Raw genomic sequence first — 19240 nt, forward strand, 5'->3', positions numbered from 1 at the left:
CAAAAAGGTGTTTGAAGTAGACAGGTCCAGGATAGGATGCCATGAATTGTCTTTTCTGGGTACCAGGAAAAGTCTTGAGTAGAAACCTTGTCCCTTTTCCTCTTCTGGTACAGTTTGAATAGCCTTTATGCTTACGAGAGAGAGTACTTGCTTTTGAGCCTCTGCCCACTGATTTGAGAGTAGATCTGGCCAACCGTTTGGGGTTGGTAACGTGTGGAAGTGAAATCTGTATCCTTGGGAAACTACATTTAAAACCCATTTGTCCTGGGTAATGAGTTCCCAGTTTTTTGCATGTAGAGCAATCTTTCCCTCCAAAGGGGCAGTTAGCTGAAAAGTGCTTGGAAGTTTTAAAGTTAAGTCATAGAGACAGTTTACCATGGGGGGGGGGGGGGGTTACTACTCCCAGATTTGGAAGTGGGGGCCCCCACTGCTTAGTCATGTGCGTACCCTGGAACTGAAGCCTGGGTGTTCTGCTGGATCTGGGTTTGGACTTGGAAGGCCTGGAAGAGGCAGGAAAGGATCAATTCTTAGAGAGCCAATGCCTACTAAATCTTGGAGGTCGTACTTGTAAGAAATCTTTAACTGTTTGCATAGATTTAGCTTTTTCCTCCATCTTTTTAAGAACTTCTTCTGCCTTGTTGCCAAACAGGCGGTCCTGATTTAAGGGAGCATCCAGTAATTTAGCTTTAACATGATCTGGCAAGGATTGCTCCTTTAGCCAAGCATGCATTCTAAAGTACAGACCCAGTGACAGCAGTCCTGCAAGATGCCTCTAGTGAATCAAAACCACATTGCAAAGTATGTTTTCCAACCTGTTCAGCAGAATGCATTACATCCTGTAAATCCTTATTTTCAGCACAATCAAGAATCAACATAATTTTCTGTTTAAGCAATCCAATAATTTGCTGCTGATACTTTAACATATGAAACTGGCAGTTTAAGGCCCTGATGACCAAGGTTGCAGAAGTGTATATCTTCTTGCCCAATCTATCCAGCACCCTGGAGTCTCTATCAGAGGGGGTAGGATTTTTGGCAGTAGTAGCTTTAATGCCCTTGGGTCACTGTGAAATGGTCTCAGGATCCGCAGTAGAATTTTTGAAAAGGAACTTGTGAGAGTTAGGAACCCTGTAATATCTATCAGGTTTTCTGGGAGCAGGAGGTAAAGAGTCAGGGGCCAAGCTAAATTCCAAAAAGGCATCATCAACAATGTCTAGTACAGGAGGGATAGCTAAAGGCCTGTGCTGGGGAAGGAGTAAGAAATCACTAAGCCTCTTTCTAGAATCAGAGAAATCCTGACTTGCCCAACGAAAATGCTCCCTAAGAGTATGCAAGGTTTCACCAACAGAGAAATCCTCTGGGGGGGGGGGGGAAGCAGAGGGAATAGAGTCCTCAGCATCAGAATCATCACAGGTAGATGAGGGTAAATCCTGGTCATAAGAGGAAACAGAAATTTCGGAATCCTGGCCAGAAGTATCCTAAGCAAACTCAGTCCTAGGTCTCTCAGAGGGGGAAAGGTTGGCTTCCCTGATTAAAGTAACAAGGTCTTCAGCCATTCTTATTTGTTTTTAGGCATAGAGGCCTGACCATGCAGTCTGGGCGTCAGTTTTCTAGGCATGGTTCGAGATTTAGGCCTTAAAGAAGAAGACGGCACCAGTTTGACATGCAAGTCAGTAGGCCTGAATACACCCTCAGAAGCCGGTGCCTGCACAGCGGCTCCGGACCCATCCAAGGTAGAGACATCCGCAGGTTCCACCGTTGAAGCATCTCACGGCATACCCGGCTCCGAAAGGGTCTCAGTAGAGGCCTGCGAATCTGAAGTAGAGGGCATCAGGGGCTGCAAAGGCACCTCACTGAGTACCGGCGGACTGGTGACTAGCTTAGCGGAAGAGTCGTCAGCAGTTTTTGACCTATGTTGTCTGTCTCTGTCTTTGCACTTTTTCGGAAAATCGTTAGTCAGATGGCTTACTGAAACCATTTCGGAATACAGAGAACGAGAGCAAAAGAATTTAGCTACAAAAATAGCCCGATGATGAATGGTACGGGTGTTAAACAAGGGACAAAACTGACAGAGAGGGACGTCATAGTCTGGGCCTAAACAGGTGACGCAGTAAGAATGAAAATCTCTCTCAGGTATTGGCGTTCCACAGGCAAGACAATTGTTGATTTTTTCTGACATTGGTTAGAGCAAGAAAAAAGAATCCCCAACGGGGCACTTAGCTTTGGAAGACTTCAGGTCTGAATCTCGAAAAAACAAAAATTTCAGGTAGCGGTCGACCAGCACTTGCGAACTGCTTCTGCTTCGGGCCCCTTCCTGGCAAGAAAGACGGATGTAATGGCGTCAGCTGCATGTTTTATACCCCTGATGACCCAACGTCATGAAAGAGGTGACAGCAACCGACACAGAAATCCCAAAACTCTGGTATTTGGTCCGACTGAGGGCTACCTGCAGGCAGACAACCCAAGTGTAATGACTGCAACAGTGAAACATGAAGAACATCCCAGGGCACTGCAATCTCCAACAATGTGAGAGTACAATAAGAGGTACACCCATCCTTTTCCTACAACAGACAGTACAACCTAAGGAAGCATTACCACCTCTACAGTCCGATTCTGAACAGGTCACTCCTGCCCTTCCCAGTGATGTCATATTATGAACCAACTACTGCACTGCTGTCCACTAATAAAGTGTCACTACATGTCAAGGCACACACCAATTCTCTCAACAATTTGCAGCACTACTTAACACACATACTCTACTCCCCACATGTCAAGGCATTGCCACCTTCCACAACAATGGGAGACTACAAGCTAAGAAACACCTACCCTTCCCAACACACCAAGGCACACCTAGCCTCCCCAACACACACTGACAAACTACACACCAAGGTATACCCAGTCTCCCCAAGACAAACCGCAACACCACACACCAAGCCACACCCACCCTCCTTAACTCACACCATGACACTACACACCAAGGCATATCCACCCTCCCAAACACACACCGTGACACTACACTCCAAGGCATACCCAAGCCTCCCCAAGGCACACCTACCCTCCTCAACAGACACTGACACTACAAACCAAGGCACACCTACCCTCCCCAACACACACTGACACTACACACTAAGGCACACAACCTTCCCATGCACAATTTAACCTACTACCACCCACAACACAGTGTGACACTGCACACAAAGACATAACTTTCCTCACAAACACACAGTGATACCACACACACAGCTAATTTAGCTTTTCCCAAGGACAGTTAAGACTTCAGAGCATCTCCAAATGCTTCACCTTATGACGACATTCCAAGGTACCCAAAAGTATTCCTACCCTCTAAACTAGTCGGACACAAAACCTCAAAGTACTACTGGCTTACTCAGTCCAATACTCTACTCAAATTACTGTCCCCACCAGATAGGTCAAAAGTAAACCTCAAAGTGGTGACAACCCCAAAATACCTGACATATCACCTCAAAATAAAAGTTACCAAACAGTCAAACAAACTTTACCATAATGTACTGTCATCTCCCCAGTGGCCGTTCTGTTCATTAGCAGTCACAGACGAACAAGGGTAGCCACTGTTGTTTAACTAGCATAGTGTCCTTCAATGTCTACTTTAGCTGTATATCATGGTCTAATATGCCAGAATCATTAAACAAGCACGTGTAACAGCTTTATAACAATACCAACAAGGCTGGCCTCTGTACTAAGTCAAAAAGTACAGTTTTGTACCTACCATAAATGTAGATGTTCGAGTGTTCACCCTGCTGCAGTCATCACACTTGGGTTATCCTGTCGTCAGGCGGTCCCGCAGTCGGCCGGAATTCTAAAGACTTGGTCCGGCGTCGGTTGCTGTCGCCTCTTCCCTTACGTCAGTGCGCCAGGGGTATAATATAATGCAACAGATGCCATTTTCTTCAGTTTTCCTTGCCCCAGATGTCAGGTGCCCCCAAAAGGGTGATCAGAATTAGTACCAAATGGTGTGAACACTGCACAAACACAAAATCCCTTCAGCTATAAGCAAATACATCATTAAGGTATTGAAGAGATTTAGCCAGTAGATCAGAGGGGATGGAGGGAGGGTAACCTGGACTGCAGCAGGGTGAACACTCTAACATCTACATTTATGGTAGGTACAAAACTGTACTGTGTTCATCGTGTTACCCTGCTGCAGTCATCACACTTGGGTTGAATCCCAAAGCTAACGTAGGGGGGAGGTATCATAGAGGGTTAGTGGAGGCAATAAGGCCCTGCAGAACTGCAGTGGCGAAACCCGCCCTGGACTTAGAGTAAAGAGGTAAGTGATAGTGTTTGGTAAAAGTGTGTACTGAACTCCAAGTTGCAGCTTCTAAAATTTCCTTGGTTGGAACCCCCCTGAGAAAGGCTGTAGAGGTAGCTGTTGCCCTGGTAGAGTGGGATCTAATGGTAGCAGGAACTGGTTTCCCATGATGGGTATAGCAGAAATGTATGCAATGACCTATCCATTTAGAAATGGTTTGCTTAGATATAGCCTTCCCTTGAGAAGTTGTAGCATAGGATACAAAAAGCTGGTCAGTTTTTCTGAAAGCCTTAGTTTTGGCCAAGTAGTAACGAAGCTGCCTGTGAATGTCCAAGGAATGCAGGAGTCTCTCACCTTTGTTCTATGGATTGGGGAAGAAGGTGGGTAAGTGGATGGTTTGATTTAAAGCTACACCGGAAACCACCTTAGGCATAAAGGAAGGATTAGTTTGTAGAGAAACTGTTTTGATGAAAAATGAGGAAAGGTTCCACTGATATTAGTGCCTGTAGCTCTGAGACTCTCCTAGCTGAAGTTATTGCTAGGAGCAGGGCAGTCTTCCATGATAGGAACTGAAGATCTGCAGAGAAAGCTGGTTCAAAGGGAGGTAGTGTTAGTTTTTCCAGAACAAAGTTGAGGTCCCATGTTGGTGTAGGAGCTCTCCTGGGTGGTCTAATGTTTTTTGCCCCTCTGAAGAACTGCCTTAGAAGAGGATGTGAAAATAAAGGTGGATCCGTGTTGTAGTGAGCTGAAATAGCTGAAGCATGGATTTTAATTGAGGAAAAGGAAAGTCCTTTCTGCAACATCTCAGCTAAATACTGTAGAATGTGAGGCATGTGAGGCTGAATTGTGTCTTGGCCTTTAGCTTGGTTCTAGGCACAAAACCTTTTCCATTTGTCCGAATAAGCCTTCCTGGTGCTTGGCCTCCTAGCTTCCAGAATAACATCCAGAACTGCTTGTGAAAGAGGAGCTGGTTGGATGTTTAGTTGATTTGCCATGCAGCCAGATTTAAAGTTTTGAGCTGGCTGTGAAGAATCTGTTTTGTTTTGTTGTGTGAGCAAATGGGGTATCTGAGGCAATATCCATGGTGGGCTGTGGGCCATATTTTTCAATAGCGGGTACCAGTGCTGGCGTGGCCAGTCTGGGGCTATGAGAATCAGTTGTGGTCTCTCCTTTTTGACCTTCAAAAGAACCTTTGTGAGGAGAGGTAATGGAGGGAAGGTATATGCTGTCAGGTTTTTCCAAATGAAAGAGAGAAAGTCCACTTTCCAAGCTTGATGGTGGGAGGTCCTTCAACAAAATTTTGTCAGTTGGTAGTTTTGAGGACTGGCAAACAGGTCTTTGTTTGGAAGGCCCCATTTTTGAGTTATCATTGCAAATATTTGTGGATCTAGTTTCCACTCGTGGGGATCCATGATGTTTCTGCTGAGGTCGTCTGCAAATGTGTTCTTCTGTCCTGGCAGGAATTGAGCTTGTAACTGGACTTGGTAGGCCAGAGCTGTGTTACATAAGATCATTGCTTGCCTGCATAGAGGGTAGGAATGTGTACCCCCTTGTTTGTTTATGTACCACATTACTGTGGTGTTGTCAGTCTTTATTGCAAGTTGCCCTGGATGTAATAGATCCTTGAAGGCTGTCAGAGCTTTCTGTACAGCTAGCATCTCTTTTTGATTTATGTGCAGATTTCTTTGATCGGCAGTCCATAGGCCTTGAATGCATTGTTCTGCCATGTGTGCCCCCCAGGCGTAGTCTGAAGCATCTGTTGTGATAGTCTGCCTGGCTGGGGGCAAGAAGAAAGGCTGACCCTTGTTGAGGTGACATGCCTGTGACCACCATAGAAATTCATGTTGTAGGCAGGGTATGAGAGATATCATTGTGTCCAAGCTGTGGCTGTGTTGAGACCATACGCTTTTTAGGTACAACTGTAATTTCCTCATATGCAGCTTTGCAAATGATATTATTAGTATGCAAGATGCCATGAAGCCCAAAGCCTGCAGAATATTTCTTGCAGTTAATTGGGTCTTTATTGCCATTGTCTTGAAATATTGAGTCAGTTGTAGTTGCTTGTCTGGCGTGAGATAAGCCTTCTGGGACGTTGTATTCAAGCTGGCACCCAGGAATGTCATTTTTTGTGAGGGTACTAGTTTTGACTTCTTTTCGTTTACTGTGTACCCCAGGCAGTTTAGTAGATGCTTTACAAAGGCCAGATGATGTAAGAGAATGTCTTTGCTTTCTGCTTGGATGAGGCAGTCGTCCAGGTATGGACATATTTGAATTCCTCTTTGTCTGCAGTATGCAATTACTGGTGCCAGACATTTTGTGAAAACTCTGGGCGCAGTAGATAAGCCAAAGGGCAGTGCAGAGAATTGGTAATGGGTTGAACCTGCAATGAAACGGAGGCATCTTCTGCAACTTTGTCTGAAAGGGACATGCAGGTATGCCTCCTTGAGGTCCAACGTTACTAGCCATGCTTCCTTGCCAACATGGGAAGTAGCTGCTGTAGTGTTAGCATCTTGAATTTGGGTACTTGTAAGTAAGTGTTTAGAACTGAAAGGTCCAGAATTGATCTCCAGGCATTGTCCTTTCTGGGCACTAGAAAGAGTCTTGAGTAAAATCCTTGGCCTTGCTCTCGAGTAGGTACCATTTGAATGGCTCATGTCCATGAGAGCTATAATTTGCTTTTGTGCCCCTGCCCATTGATTTTGTGGCAGATTTGGCATTCCTCTTTTCATTGGCAAGGTGTGAAAGTGGAATCTGTATCCTCGTAAAATTATGTCTAGGACCCATTTGTCCTTTGTGACTATCTGCCAGTTGTCTGCAAAAAGTGCGAGTTTTCCCCCCAAGGGGGCTGCCAAGAGAGTATTGCTTGGCCAGATGAGGTGCAAGTCATTGAGTTTGCCTTCTGGTGGATTGAGACCTGTCTTCTCCTCCCTTCTGTGTTGTAGTGCCCCATTGGCGAGGTTTATACTGGGCTTGTGGTTGTCCTCTGCCCCTTGGGCATCTGTATTTACCCCTCTGCGGTCTGTCAGTGGCTGGAAAGGACCAATTTTTTGTTGGCCAGTTTCTGCTGAAGTGAGGGGGATGTACTTGTAGGAAATCTTTGACTGTCTGCATAGATTTTGCCTTATCTTCCATTTTCTTTAAAACATCTTCTGCTTTAACTCCAAAAAGAACATCCTGCTGTAAGGGAGCATCTAGTAGTTTTGCTTTAACATGATCAGGCAGAGTTTGTTCCTTTAACCAAGCATGCCTACGTATAACAGACCCAGTGACAGCTGCTCTGCAGGAGGCCTCCAAAGAATCAAACCCACATTGTAAGGTATGTTTGCCCACCTGCTCAGTGGCATGCAACAGATCCTGTACTTCTTTCAATTCAGATTGTTGAGGGAGAGTGGTTATTCTTTGCTTTAACTGAGAGATTAGAAATTGCTGATACTTAAGCATATGAAATTGACAATTCAGTGCCCTCACAGCTAGTGTGGCTGAGGTGTAAACCTTTTTCCCCCACCTGTCTAGTGCTCTGGAATCCCTCTCAGAAGGTACTGGGTTTTTAGCCATAGAAGCCTTAGCCCCCTTGGGACCCTGGGAGATAGTCTCTGGGTCAGCTACTGGGCTTTTGTAAAGAAATTTGTGGGAATCAGGCACTCTGTAGTATCTGTCAGGCTTGGCCGGAGCAGGAGGTAGAGAGTCTGGGTTGAAACTGGATTCTAAATAGACATCATCCACAATGTCCAAAACTGGTAGGATGGCAAGTGGTCTGTGTTGGGGGAGTAAAAGAAACTCTCTAAGCTTTTTCTTTGAATCAGAGTAGTCTTGACCTTCCCAGTGAAAATGTTCCCTCATAGTGTGTAAAGTTTCCCCAAAGGAGTAGTCTTCAGGAGGAGAAGCTGAGGGAATAGAGTCCTCAGCATCAGAATCTTCATAAGGAGAGAAGGAATAGTCTTGGTCCTCAGAGGAGTCTGAAGAAATGGACATTTGCTCAGAGGAAGCAAAATATTCCTTTTGTCTAGGCCTTTTGTCAGGAGGGGGCTGTGAACCCCTGATTAATGAAATTAAATCTTCAGCAATTTTGAGCATCTGTTTCTTAGGCATAGGGCCTTGAACAGGAGACTGAAGTGCAGTCCTTTTAGTTTTAGAAGGAGTCTTTGACTTAGAAAACATTTTAATGGTGACCGTCGTCGGTCTGAAAACGCCTTCAGAAACTGATGGCGTTTCTGTAGCACCAACATCTTCTGAAGCGAAGTCGCTGAAGTAAAAGGCTGCGTCGGCCTGGTACATTCCGTCAAAATTTCCGTAGTGGTCTCGAGTTCCAGATCTGCGGTAGTCAGGGGCTGCGTTGGAGCCTCACTGAGGACCAGAGACCGGATCAGCCGAAGCCTCTGAATCTGGCTTAGGCCTGGGCTGCCTGTCCTTATCCCTGCGTTTTTTGTGCACGCCGGTAGTCGGTTGCTCCAACGGCATGTTGTAGTTAAATTTCCTAGCGAAGTAGTGTCGTGCGAAATCAAAGCGTCTTTTAATAGTATGCTTATTAAACCTAGCACAAAACCGACAAGAAGTGACGTCGTGGTCTGGGCCTAGGCAAGGTATGCAATAAGAATGAAAATCCTTATGAGGTATTTGCTTCCCACAAGAAATACAATTGTTAACTTTTTCTGACATCGGTCTGAGGCAAGAAAAGTTTCCCCAATGGGGTACTTAGCTTTATAGAAGACTTCGGTCTGAAATTCGAATTCAAAAATCTCAGGAGTCGGCCGACCGGCACTTGCAAAATGCTTCTGCTTCGGGCACCGCGCGGCAAGAAAGACTGAAGAAAATGGCATTGGTTGCATTATATATACCCCTGGCACACTGATGTCAGGGAAGAGGCGACAGCAACCGACGCCGGACCAAGACTTTGGAATTCCGGCTGACTGCAGGACCGCCTGACGACAGGATAACCCAAGTGTGATGACTGCAGCAGGGTAACACGATGAACATCATGTGAACAGAAAAGCTGCAAACTTGGATGTATGAAGAAGCCTTCATTTTCACTAAATACCATGTTGTGTCTTTCGGCTTATCCCGGTTTGGGGCCGCCACAGCGGAACTCCGGTCCGCTAATGTTTGGTAGTGGATTTTTACGTGCCGAGTTACCAGCCCTGACGCACAACCTTCAACGAAGGCATGCTCATTCACGCATGCCTCCACACAGAAGATGCTCTAGTTGAGAATCGAACGGGACAACGTCTTGCTGTGAGGCGACAACGCTACCGCAGCACCACTATTTTCACTAAATACCATGTCAAAGCAAAAACAAATGTCACACATCTGGCTAGTCATCCACTAGCAAGCTTGGTGCCACTATTAAAAACAGTCCTACAAGTGTTTCCCCAGTTCCTATTCATCACACAACACACTGACACATCATGCCTTTTAAATACATTTAGCAAAGTACAGAATCGTTACAAGAAACGGAAATATTTACAACAGAATAAAGTATTACTTACTCTGTGAATGATGCCTGCAGAATGGATGTACTGTGGAAAAAAAAAGAAAAACAAAAAGAAATAAATACAATATCTATACATCTGATCTCAAAACAAAAGCCATGTGAGGAAGTACAAACACGTTAAGTAAAAACTCCCATTACTGACTAGTTTTGTTACCACACTTACCTGTGCTCTACATAATCAAAAGAAACAATGTCAAGGTGAACTCTCACACACACATTTTTCATGGTCGTGTGCTTATACCAACACTTTTTTTGCTAACTATTCTATCTTTAATGCCAAGACAGTATGCTCACTAATTTACGTAGCTATAAATGGATGACAGACACACAGAAATACAGATGATGCAACAGAATGAAAATAAATGTCCACCACCCTAACATTCTACTGGGGCTTTGGTCAACTTTGTCATAATGCAAAGACGTAACCTAAGTTACTGATGTTCATCACACCTGATACTCAGGACTTTTAGGTAACAAATGAAAATCCACAGGGCAGCTACTACTTTATAACCTCCCAAAGTGCAGGCCTTGCACAAGTAACTTGTCTGTTACAAAAGTTCGTACATGAATAAAGGCCTGCAGAACTTCCTTAAGAGGTCGAGTTTCAGAGTTTTGTGAAATCTTCACATTTTACAGGCATGGACCTCAACTGTCCAAAGATAAAAGCAGGACAGACTTAGAACATGTTTACCAATTTAAATACAATAACTCAAGATCAAAAGCCATCTCCAAAATATTTAAAATGCAGATATTACTGACTGCATCCTATAAAAGCTAACTGTAACGTCCTTACCCTGTACACTCAAATACCAGACAAGGGAGTGGCAACTCTGAAGTTCCTTACCTTTAAGCCACGGATTATTTGATATATTAAAAACTGTACATGGTCATCTGTCAATTTCTGGCATTTCACAATGTTATTTAGATCAGCTCCCATCAGGTGCGTTACTAGGTACCTATAAAGATAATCAAAGTTCTGAGATCAGAATGCAAGTATTTTATTTTATTTTTATATTTATTTATTTATTTTACATTTGTTAACCGGGATGGTCCGACTGGATACATGTCCTTTTTCAGCGGAGGCCCGGGGAGAAAAGCTCCAACAGAGTTACATTGATAATTAGGTACAGTTCAAAGTTGGCTGAACAAACACATGCAAAAGCAAATATCTCTGGAAGTTAGGTTTCCCCATTTTTTTTTATAAATAGCTATTAAATCAAAACTAAAAGTGACAGGTATACACACAAATAAAAATAAAACAATTTTTCATGCATTATACACATTTTTCCTTTTTTACAATTACCATTCACTCAGATGTTTCATAAATTAATTCCTTCGTTCTCTTAAAACTTTTCTCCAGTGTTTGCTAAACTGATATAGAGAAACCCTGTACTCCTCCCGATATACAGAAAGTACAGTTGTGTACACTTACCATAAATGTAGATGTTCGAATGTATTCACTGCTGCAGTCATTACATTTGGGTAATCTGCTGGCAGGTTGCCCTCAGTCGGCCTGAATTCCAAAGTCTTGGGTCCTGCGTCGGTTGCGGTCTTGTCTTCCATGACGTCAGGGGTGTAAAACATGCAGCCAACGCCATTTTCTTTAGGTTTTCTTGCCCCCAATGTCAAGTGCCCCCAAGGTAGCAATATTCTAAATATATATATATATATATATATATATATATATATATATATATATACACACACACATGCATCAATATAAACTTTACCTTCATATACAAGCAAATACACCCCATAGGTTGTAGAAGATAGAGAAGGAAAGATAAACTGTAGAATGACAGGGGGATGGCGGGAGGGTAACCTGGACTGCAACAGTGAATACACTCAAACATCTACATTTATGGTAAGTGTACACAACTGTACTATGTTCTTAGTGTTTCACTGTTGCAGTCATTACATTTGGGTAGAATCCCAAAGCTATGGTTGGGAGGCTGGAGCTAAACAGGATTAGGTGAGGCTATAAGGCCTTGCAACACTGCAGTGGCAAAGCCTGACTTGGAATTGGAGTAGAAAGGCAAATGGCAATGCTTTGTAAAGGTGTGAACAGAACTGCAAGTAGCAGCCTCTAGAATGTCTTTGGTTGGTACTCCTCTGAGAAATGCTGCTGAATTAGCTGCAGCTCTGGTGGAATGAGACCTAATGCCCTTGGGCACAGGTTTGCCATGCTGTAAGTACCAGAAACGGATGCAATGGCTTATCCACTTTGAAACTGTCTGCTTTGAAATAGCCTTTCCTTCTGATCCTGCAGCATATGACACTAGTAATTGCTCAGTTTTTCATACAGCTTTAGTCCTGCTCAAGTAGAATCTTAGCTGTCTGTGTACGTCCAAGGAATGCAGAATTCTCTCTCCCTTTGTTCTGCAGATTTGGATAAAAAGTTGGCAGATGAATTGTTTGGTTAAGAGCCACACCGGAAACGACCTTAGGCATAAAGGTAGGATTTGTCCTCAGAGACACCCTTGTCTGGGTAAAATATGATAAAAAGTTCAACAGCCATGAGGGCCTGTAGCTCTGAAACTCTTCTTGATGAAGTAATTGCTAGTAGCAGAGCTGTCTTCCATGATAAGAACTTTATATCAGCGGTAGCAGCTGCTTCAAATGGAGACAGGGTGAGTTTTTCCAACACATAATTGAGGTCCCATGCAGGTAAAGGTGTTCTTCTAGGAGGCCTTAGGTTTTTGGCTCCTCTAAGATACTGCTTTAGTAAAGGATGAGAAAAGATTGGTGGCTCTGTATTGTAATGAGCCGAAATGGCAGAGGCACGGATTTTGATTGATGAAAAAGATAAGCCTTTGTCAAGCATCTCAGTTAAGTATTGTAATATCTGCGGAATATGCGGTTCTGCTGTTATCAGTTCCTTGTGCTTGATTCCAAGCACAGAATCTCTACCATTTGTCAGCATAAGATTTTCTAGTACTAGGCCTTCTGGCTTCCAAAATGTCATCCATCACAGCTTTACTGAGAGGTGTTGTCTGTATGATTACAGGATTAGCCATGATGCCAGGATCAGAGAGTCTGTAGTTGATTGTGCATGATCTGACTGATTTGCTGGGACATTAGTTGTGGTTTTTGAGGCAAGGTCTAAGCTGGGTATTGAGACCAGTATTGGCGGGGCCAGTCCGGGGCAATTAATATCATCTTTGGCTTCTCTTGTCTGACTTTTAAGAGGACCTTGGGTAAAAGAGGCAGAGGAGGAAAAGCATCAACTGATAGGTTTTTCCAACTGAAGGATAGGGTGTCCACTTTCCACGCTTGTCTGTGATAAGTCCATGTGCAGAATCTTTCAGTTGATAATTTTGAGGAGAGGCAAAAAGGTCTATGTCTGGGCTCCCCCATTTCTCTGCTGTCATGCTGAAGACTTGTGGATTTAGTTTCCACTCGTGAGGCTCCACAAGGTTTCTGCTTAAATCGTCTGCCAGAGTGTTTTGATTTCCTGGCAGGTATTGAGCTTGAAGATTTATTTGGTAGGTCAAAGCTGTGCCCCACAGTGCCATGACTAATCTGCAAAGGGGGTATGAGTGTGTGCGCCCTTGCTTGTTTATATACCACATGACTGTGGTGTTGTCCATCTTTATCAGTAGTTGTCCTGGAAGAAGTAAGTACTTGAAGGCTGTTAGGGCATTTCAAACAGATAGCTCTTTCTGGTTGATATGTAGATGCATTTGATTTGGTGCCCACAGGCCCTAAATGCATCTTCCTGCCATGTGGGCCCCCCAGGCATAATCTGATGCGTCTGTTGTTACGGTCTGGCTGGCAGGGGGTAGAGTGAAGGGCCGTCTCATGTTTTGGTGACAGGCCTTTGCCCACCATAGAAACTCCTGTTGCAGGCAGGGGATGAGAAGACTCATTGTTTCAAGACTGTGTGAATGTTGACTCCATAAACTTTTTAGGTAGCACTGAAGTTTCCTCATATGCAGTCTTACATATGGAATTAGTAGGATGCAGGATGCCATGAAGCTGAGAGCTTGCAAAATTTGTTTTGCAGAAGACTGGGTTTTTGTTGCCATCAGTTTGAAGTAAGTAGTCAGTTGCCTTCGTTTGTCTGGCGTGAAGAAAGCCATCTGGGCAGTTGTATTCAAGCTTGCACCCAGGAATGTTATCTTTTGAAAGGGCACCAGTTGTGATTTCTTTTCATTTATTGTGTACCCTAAGCATGTTAGAAGCCTTTTCACAAACGCAAGGTGTCGTAGAAGAGTGTCCTTGTTCTCTGCTTGAATGAGACAGTCGTCCAAGAAAGGATATATTTGAATACTTCTTTGTCTGCAAAATGCAATTACTGGTGCCAGGCACTTTGTAAAGACCCTGGGCGCAGTACATAAGCCAAAGGGCAGTGCAGAGAATTGGTAATGCATTAAGCCAGCCTTGAATCTGAGGTATCTTCTGCACGACTGTCTTACTGGGACATGCAGGTATGCCTCTTTTAGGTCTAAAGTCACCAGCCAAGCATTCTTGCCCAGCATGGGCAGAAGCTGTTGCAAGGGGAGCATTTTGAATTTTGGAATGTCCAGGTATGTGTTTAAAATCGATAAATCCAGTATTGGCCACCAGGCCTTGTCCTTTCTGGGTACTAAGGACAGTCTTGAGTAAAAACCTTGTCCTTTTTCCTGTTCTGGTACTGTCTGAATGGCCCCCATATCACTGAGGGACGTAACCTGATTCTATGCCTCTGCCCATTGATTTGTTGGCAGATCTGGCCAACCATTTGTCACTGGCAGAGTGTGGAAATGAAATCTGTATCCCTATGATATAATGTTTAGTACCCACTTGTCCTGGGTTATTAACTGCCAATTTTGAGCAAAAAGTGCTAATTTTCCCCCTATGGGTGCTGCCAAAAGATAAGTGCTTGGTGTAGGAAGAGGTAAGTCATTGGGATTGCTTTCTGTAGGTTTGCGCTTTATCTCCTCCAGACTTGGAGGTGGATGCGCCCCATTGCTTTGATCTGTATGAGTCTTGAGCCTGGTACCTGGAATCCTTAGGGCGTCTGGATTTGCCCCTTTGAGCTCTGTCTGACACACGAAAGGACCAATTTTTTGTAGGCCAGTGTCTACTGAATCTAGGTGGCTGCACTTGTAAGAAATCTTTTAACAGTTTGCATTGACTTAGCTTGGTCTTCCATTTTCTTTAAAACCTCTTCTGCCTTAATCCCAAACAGAGAATCATGCTGTAAAAGTGCATCTAGCAATTTAGCTTTAACATGATCAGGCAAATTTTGTTCCTTTAACCAGGCATGCCTCCTAATCAAAGATTCAGTAACTGCGGCCCTGCAGGAGGCCTCTAAAGAATCAAAACCACATTGCAAAGATACTTTCCCACTTGTTCAGTTGCATGCAATAATTCCTGCAATTTCTTATTGTCTGCACATTCTGAAATCAACATCATTTTCTGTTTCAGCAATACCATAACATGTTGTTGGTACTTAAGCATATGAAATTAACAGTTTAAGTCCCTGATTGCCAAGGTTGCAGATGTATAAACTTTTTTCCCCATCTGTCCAATGCCCTTGAATCTCTGTCAGAGGGGGTAGGGTTTTTTGCTGTTGAGGCCTTAACTCCCTTTGGACCCTGTGAAATAGTTTCAGCATCAGCAGCAGGGTTTCTAAATAAAAATTTGAAAGAGTCAGAGACCCTGTAATACCCGTCAGGCTTACGGGGAGCCGGAGGTAAGGAGTCAGGCTTGACTCTGAAAACACATCATCCACAATGTCTAAAACAGGGGGAATGGCTAAATGCTTGTTCTGAGGGAGAAGGAAATCCCTGAGCCTCTTTTTTGATTTTGAGAAGTCTTGACTCTCCCAGTGAAAATGCTCCCTCAAAGAATGCAAGGTTTCTCCAAATGAATAATCCCCAGGAGGAGATGCAGATGGAATAGACTCCTCAGCGTCAGAATCCTCATAGGGAGGTAAAGATAATTCCTGATCAGAAGAGGAATCAGAAAAAATAGAAACCTGATCTGAAGATTCATAGTCAGTGTCTTCCTAGGCCTCTTATCTGGAGGGGCATGGGTACACCTGATCAAGGTAATAAGGTCTTCAGTCATTTTGATCATCTGTTTTTTAGGAATAGAGACCTGTGCACATGGCTCAGGCGTCTTTTTTTAGTTTTAGAAGGTGTATTTGCCTTTGGTTTTGCAGCTTTCGTTGTTTTGATATAAAAATGTTGAGGTCTGAAGACACCCTCAGAAGCCGGTGCCTGCTCAGCGGTTCCGGACCCATCCGAAGGAGGTACATTTGTCGGTCCAATACCTTGAGTATCTTGTTGCATGCTGGCCTCCATATGGGTGTCGGTAGAGGCCTGCGACTCGAAGGTAGCGGGTATCTGGGGCTGCGAAAGTGCGTCATTGAGTACCGGCGAACCCACGACTGGCTTAGGAGAAGCTTTGTCGTCGGTTTTGGATCTCGACTGCCTTTCTCTGTCCTTTTATTTGCGTTTTTTATGTACTCCGGTAGTCGGATTGCTATCAGACGACATTTCTGGGTAGTTAAATCTGTTTCCAAAATACTTAGATGCAAAAATATACCGACACTTAAAAGTGCATTGGTTAAATCTAGCACAAAACCGACAGCTAGGCACGTTGTAATCAGGGCCTAGCCAAGGAATACAGTATAAATGGAAATCCTTATGAGATATTTGATTCCCACAAGTAATACAATTATTAACTTTTTTTCTGACATTGGTAAAAGTCAAGAAAAAAGTTTCCCCAACAGGGTACTTGGCTTTAGTGAAGACTTTGGTTCTGAAACTCAAACTCGAATATTTCAGTAGTTGGCCGACCAGCACTTGCGAAATGCTTCTGCTTCGGGCACCGCGCAGCAAGAAAGACTAAAGAAAATGGCGTCGGCTGCATGTTTTATACACCTGACGTCATGGAAGAGAAGACAGCAACCAACGCAGGACCCAAGACTTTGGAATTCAAGCCGACTGAGGGCAACCTGCCAGCAGATTACCCAAATGTAATGACTGCAACAGTGAAACACAAAGAACATCTACTGATGGCACAGAATTCTATTCTAATTAATCACAAAATCAAGGTAATGCCCAACCCTTTCTGGGGCTATGCTACCAGTTTAAATGAGGTACTAAAAACACAGGTGCCTTAACCCACATTTCCTCATTCTTCAATAAGCAAATGAATCGATCCAAGATTAATGAAACTTAAAAACACACACCTGGTAAAACTGGGATCAAATGACTTCTGGAAATACGGCAGCCTGTTGCATCTACTACCAAATCACTCTTTCATTGTAGAGAGCGCATACCAATCTTTTAACTACGCAACAGAATGAAGCACAGTCCATCCCTAACCCTATTTAAGTGTAATATTGACTAATGGATGGGATATTGGAAATTCACCCCGGGTCTGACCACCATGTCTACGATAGACAGAGGCAGACAGTAATACCTAAAAGTACATTTGTGTACACTGACCATAAATGTAGATGCTCAAGTGTATTCACTGCTGCAGTCATTACATTTGGGTAATATGCTGCCAGGTTGCCCCCAGTCGGCCTGAATTCCACAGTCTTGGGTCCTGCGTCAGTTGCTGTCTTCTCTTCCAATGACGTCAGGGGATAAAGCATGCAGCCGATGCCATTTTCTTTAGTTTTTCTTGCCACCGATGTCAGGTGCCTCCAAAAAGGTAGCAATATTTTATATATATATATATATATATATATATATATATATATATATATATATATATGTATGCATCAATATAAACTTTACTTTCATCTACAAGCAAATACACCACATAGGTTGTAGAAGACAGAGAAGGAAAGATAAACTTTAGAATGACAGGGGGATGGGTGGGAGGGTAACCTGGACTGAAACAGTGAATACACTTGAAAATCTACATTTATGGTAGGTGTACACAAAGTACAGTTTTGTACCTACCATAAATGTAGATGTTCGAGGATTCCCTTGCTGCAGTCCTGACAATTGGGTATAGTCCGCGTCCCAGTCGGCCCGAATACCAGAGTATAAGGCTGACGTCGGTCATGGCGCCTTAGACTGACGTCAGTACGTCAGGGTACTAATGCGCATGACCGACGTCATTTCCTCAGTCTTTTCTTGCCCCAGATGTCAGAAGACCCAAAAAGACAAGTCCCAAAAACAACCTGCACCAAAAAACATGTACAATATATACAGTAATATATACAAAAATATATGCATGTAAACTCACCTACACAACCACCCTGAAACACAGAGGGGAAGGAGGGAGGGTAAATTGGACTGCAGCAAGGAATCCTCGAACATCTACATTTATGGTAGGTACAAAACTGTACTATGTTCTTCGTCTTCCCTTGCTGCAGTCCTGACAATTGGGTAGAATCCCAAAGCAGAGGTAAGGGAGGCTGGCAAATTATAAAGTAGCAGGAGCTGACAACATGCCTTGTAAAACAGCTGTGGCAAAACCAGCTCTAGTCTTAGAGTATATAGGCAGGTGATAATGCCTAGAGAAAGTATGCACTGAACTCCAAGTAGCTGCCTCCAGAATATCCTTAGTTGCCACCCCCCTTAGAAATGCTGTTGAAGTGGCAGTAGCCCTAGTGGAATGAGGCCTAATCCCAGCTGGAACCTCTTTGCCATGATGGGAATAACAAAATGCAATGCAAAAGCCAATCCACCTAGAAATAGTTTGTTTTGACACAGGCTTGCCTTGTGAACTTAAAGCAAAAGAAACAAGTAACTGCTGAGACTGCCTAAAATCTTTAGTCCTGCTCAAATAGTAACGCAATTGCCTGTGTACATCTAAAGTGTGTAAAATCTTTTCCCCTTTATTTTGAGGATCTGCAAAAAACGTAGGCAAATGAATAGTTTGGTTTAAAGCCACACTAGAAACCACCTTAGGCATAAAGGAAGGATTAGTACGTAATGATACCCTGTCCTTATGGAAAATCAAGAAGGGCTCTACTGCCATAAGGGCCTGCAACTCAGACACCCTTCTTGCAGAAGTAATAGCCAACAGAAAAGCAGTCTTCCATGACAAATATTTCAATTCAGCAGTAGCTGCAGGCTCAAAAGGTTGTAGAGTTTTTCCAACACAAAATTGAGATCCCAAGCAGGAGTAGGAGCTCTACGTGGGGGTCTTATATTCTTTGCCCCTCTAAGAAACTGCTTGAACAAAGGATGCGAAAACAAAGGTGGGTCACAATCATAGTGAGCTGAAATTGCTGCAGCATGAATCTTTATGGAAGAGAAAGACAAACCTTTGTCCAATAATTCAGTAAGATATTGAAGAGCCACACTCAAATTAGGCTCTGAAATCTCCAAATTCTTTGCTGTACTCCAAAATAAAAATCTCTTCCATTTTTCATGTATACTCTCCTAGTACTAGGCCTTCTAGCTTCCATAATCACATTTAAAACTTGTTGAGGAAGCTGAGACCTACCATGCTTCAACACAGAATATGCCAAGCCGTGAGATGAAGAGATTGAAGCTTGACATTGA

At 43.6% G+C, this 19240-nt stretch overlaps 1 protein-coding gene across 2 annotated transcripts in view; it reads right to left on the minus strand.

The window, feature by feature from the left end:
• MAPK14 (mitogen-activated protein kinase 14) overlaps positions 1-19240 on the minus strand; it is a 1171379-nt gene that overhangs the window by 572929 nt on the left and 579210 nt on the right. For both annotated transcript variants that reach the window (XM_044076538.1, XM_044076537.1), the window contains exons 4-5: positions 10618-10729; positions 9769-9798 (exon numbers count right to left, since the gene is read on the minus strand). In XM_044076538.1, coding sequence (XP_043932473.1) covers positions 9769-9798; positions 10618-10729 — 142 coding nt within the window. The remainder of the gene's footprint in view (positions 1-9768; positions 9799-10617; positions 10730-19240) is intronic.

Source organism: Protopterus annectens, chromosome 7.part0 (genome assembly GCF_019279795.1).
Source record: "Protopterus annectens isolate FY-2018-M chromosome 7.part0, PAN1.0, whole genome shotgun sequence".
Lineage (NCBI taxonomy): Eukaryota > Metazoa > Chordata > Ceratodontiformes > Protopteridae > Protopterus > Protopterus annectens.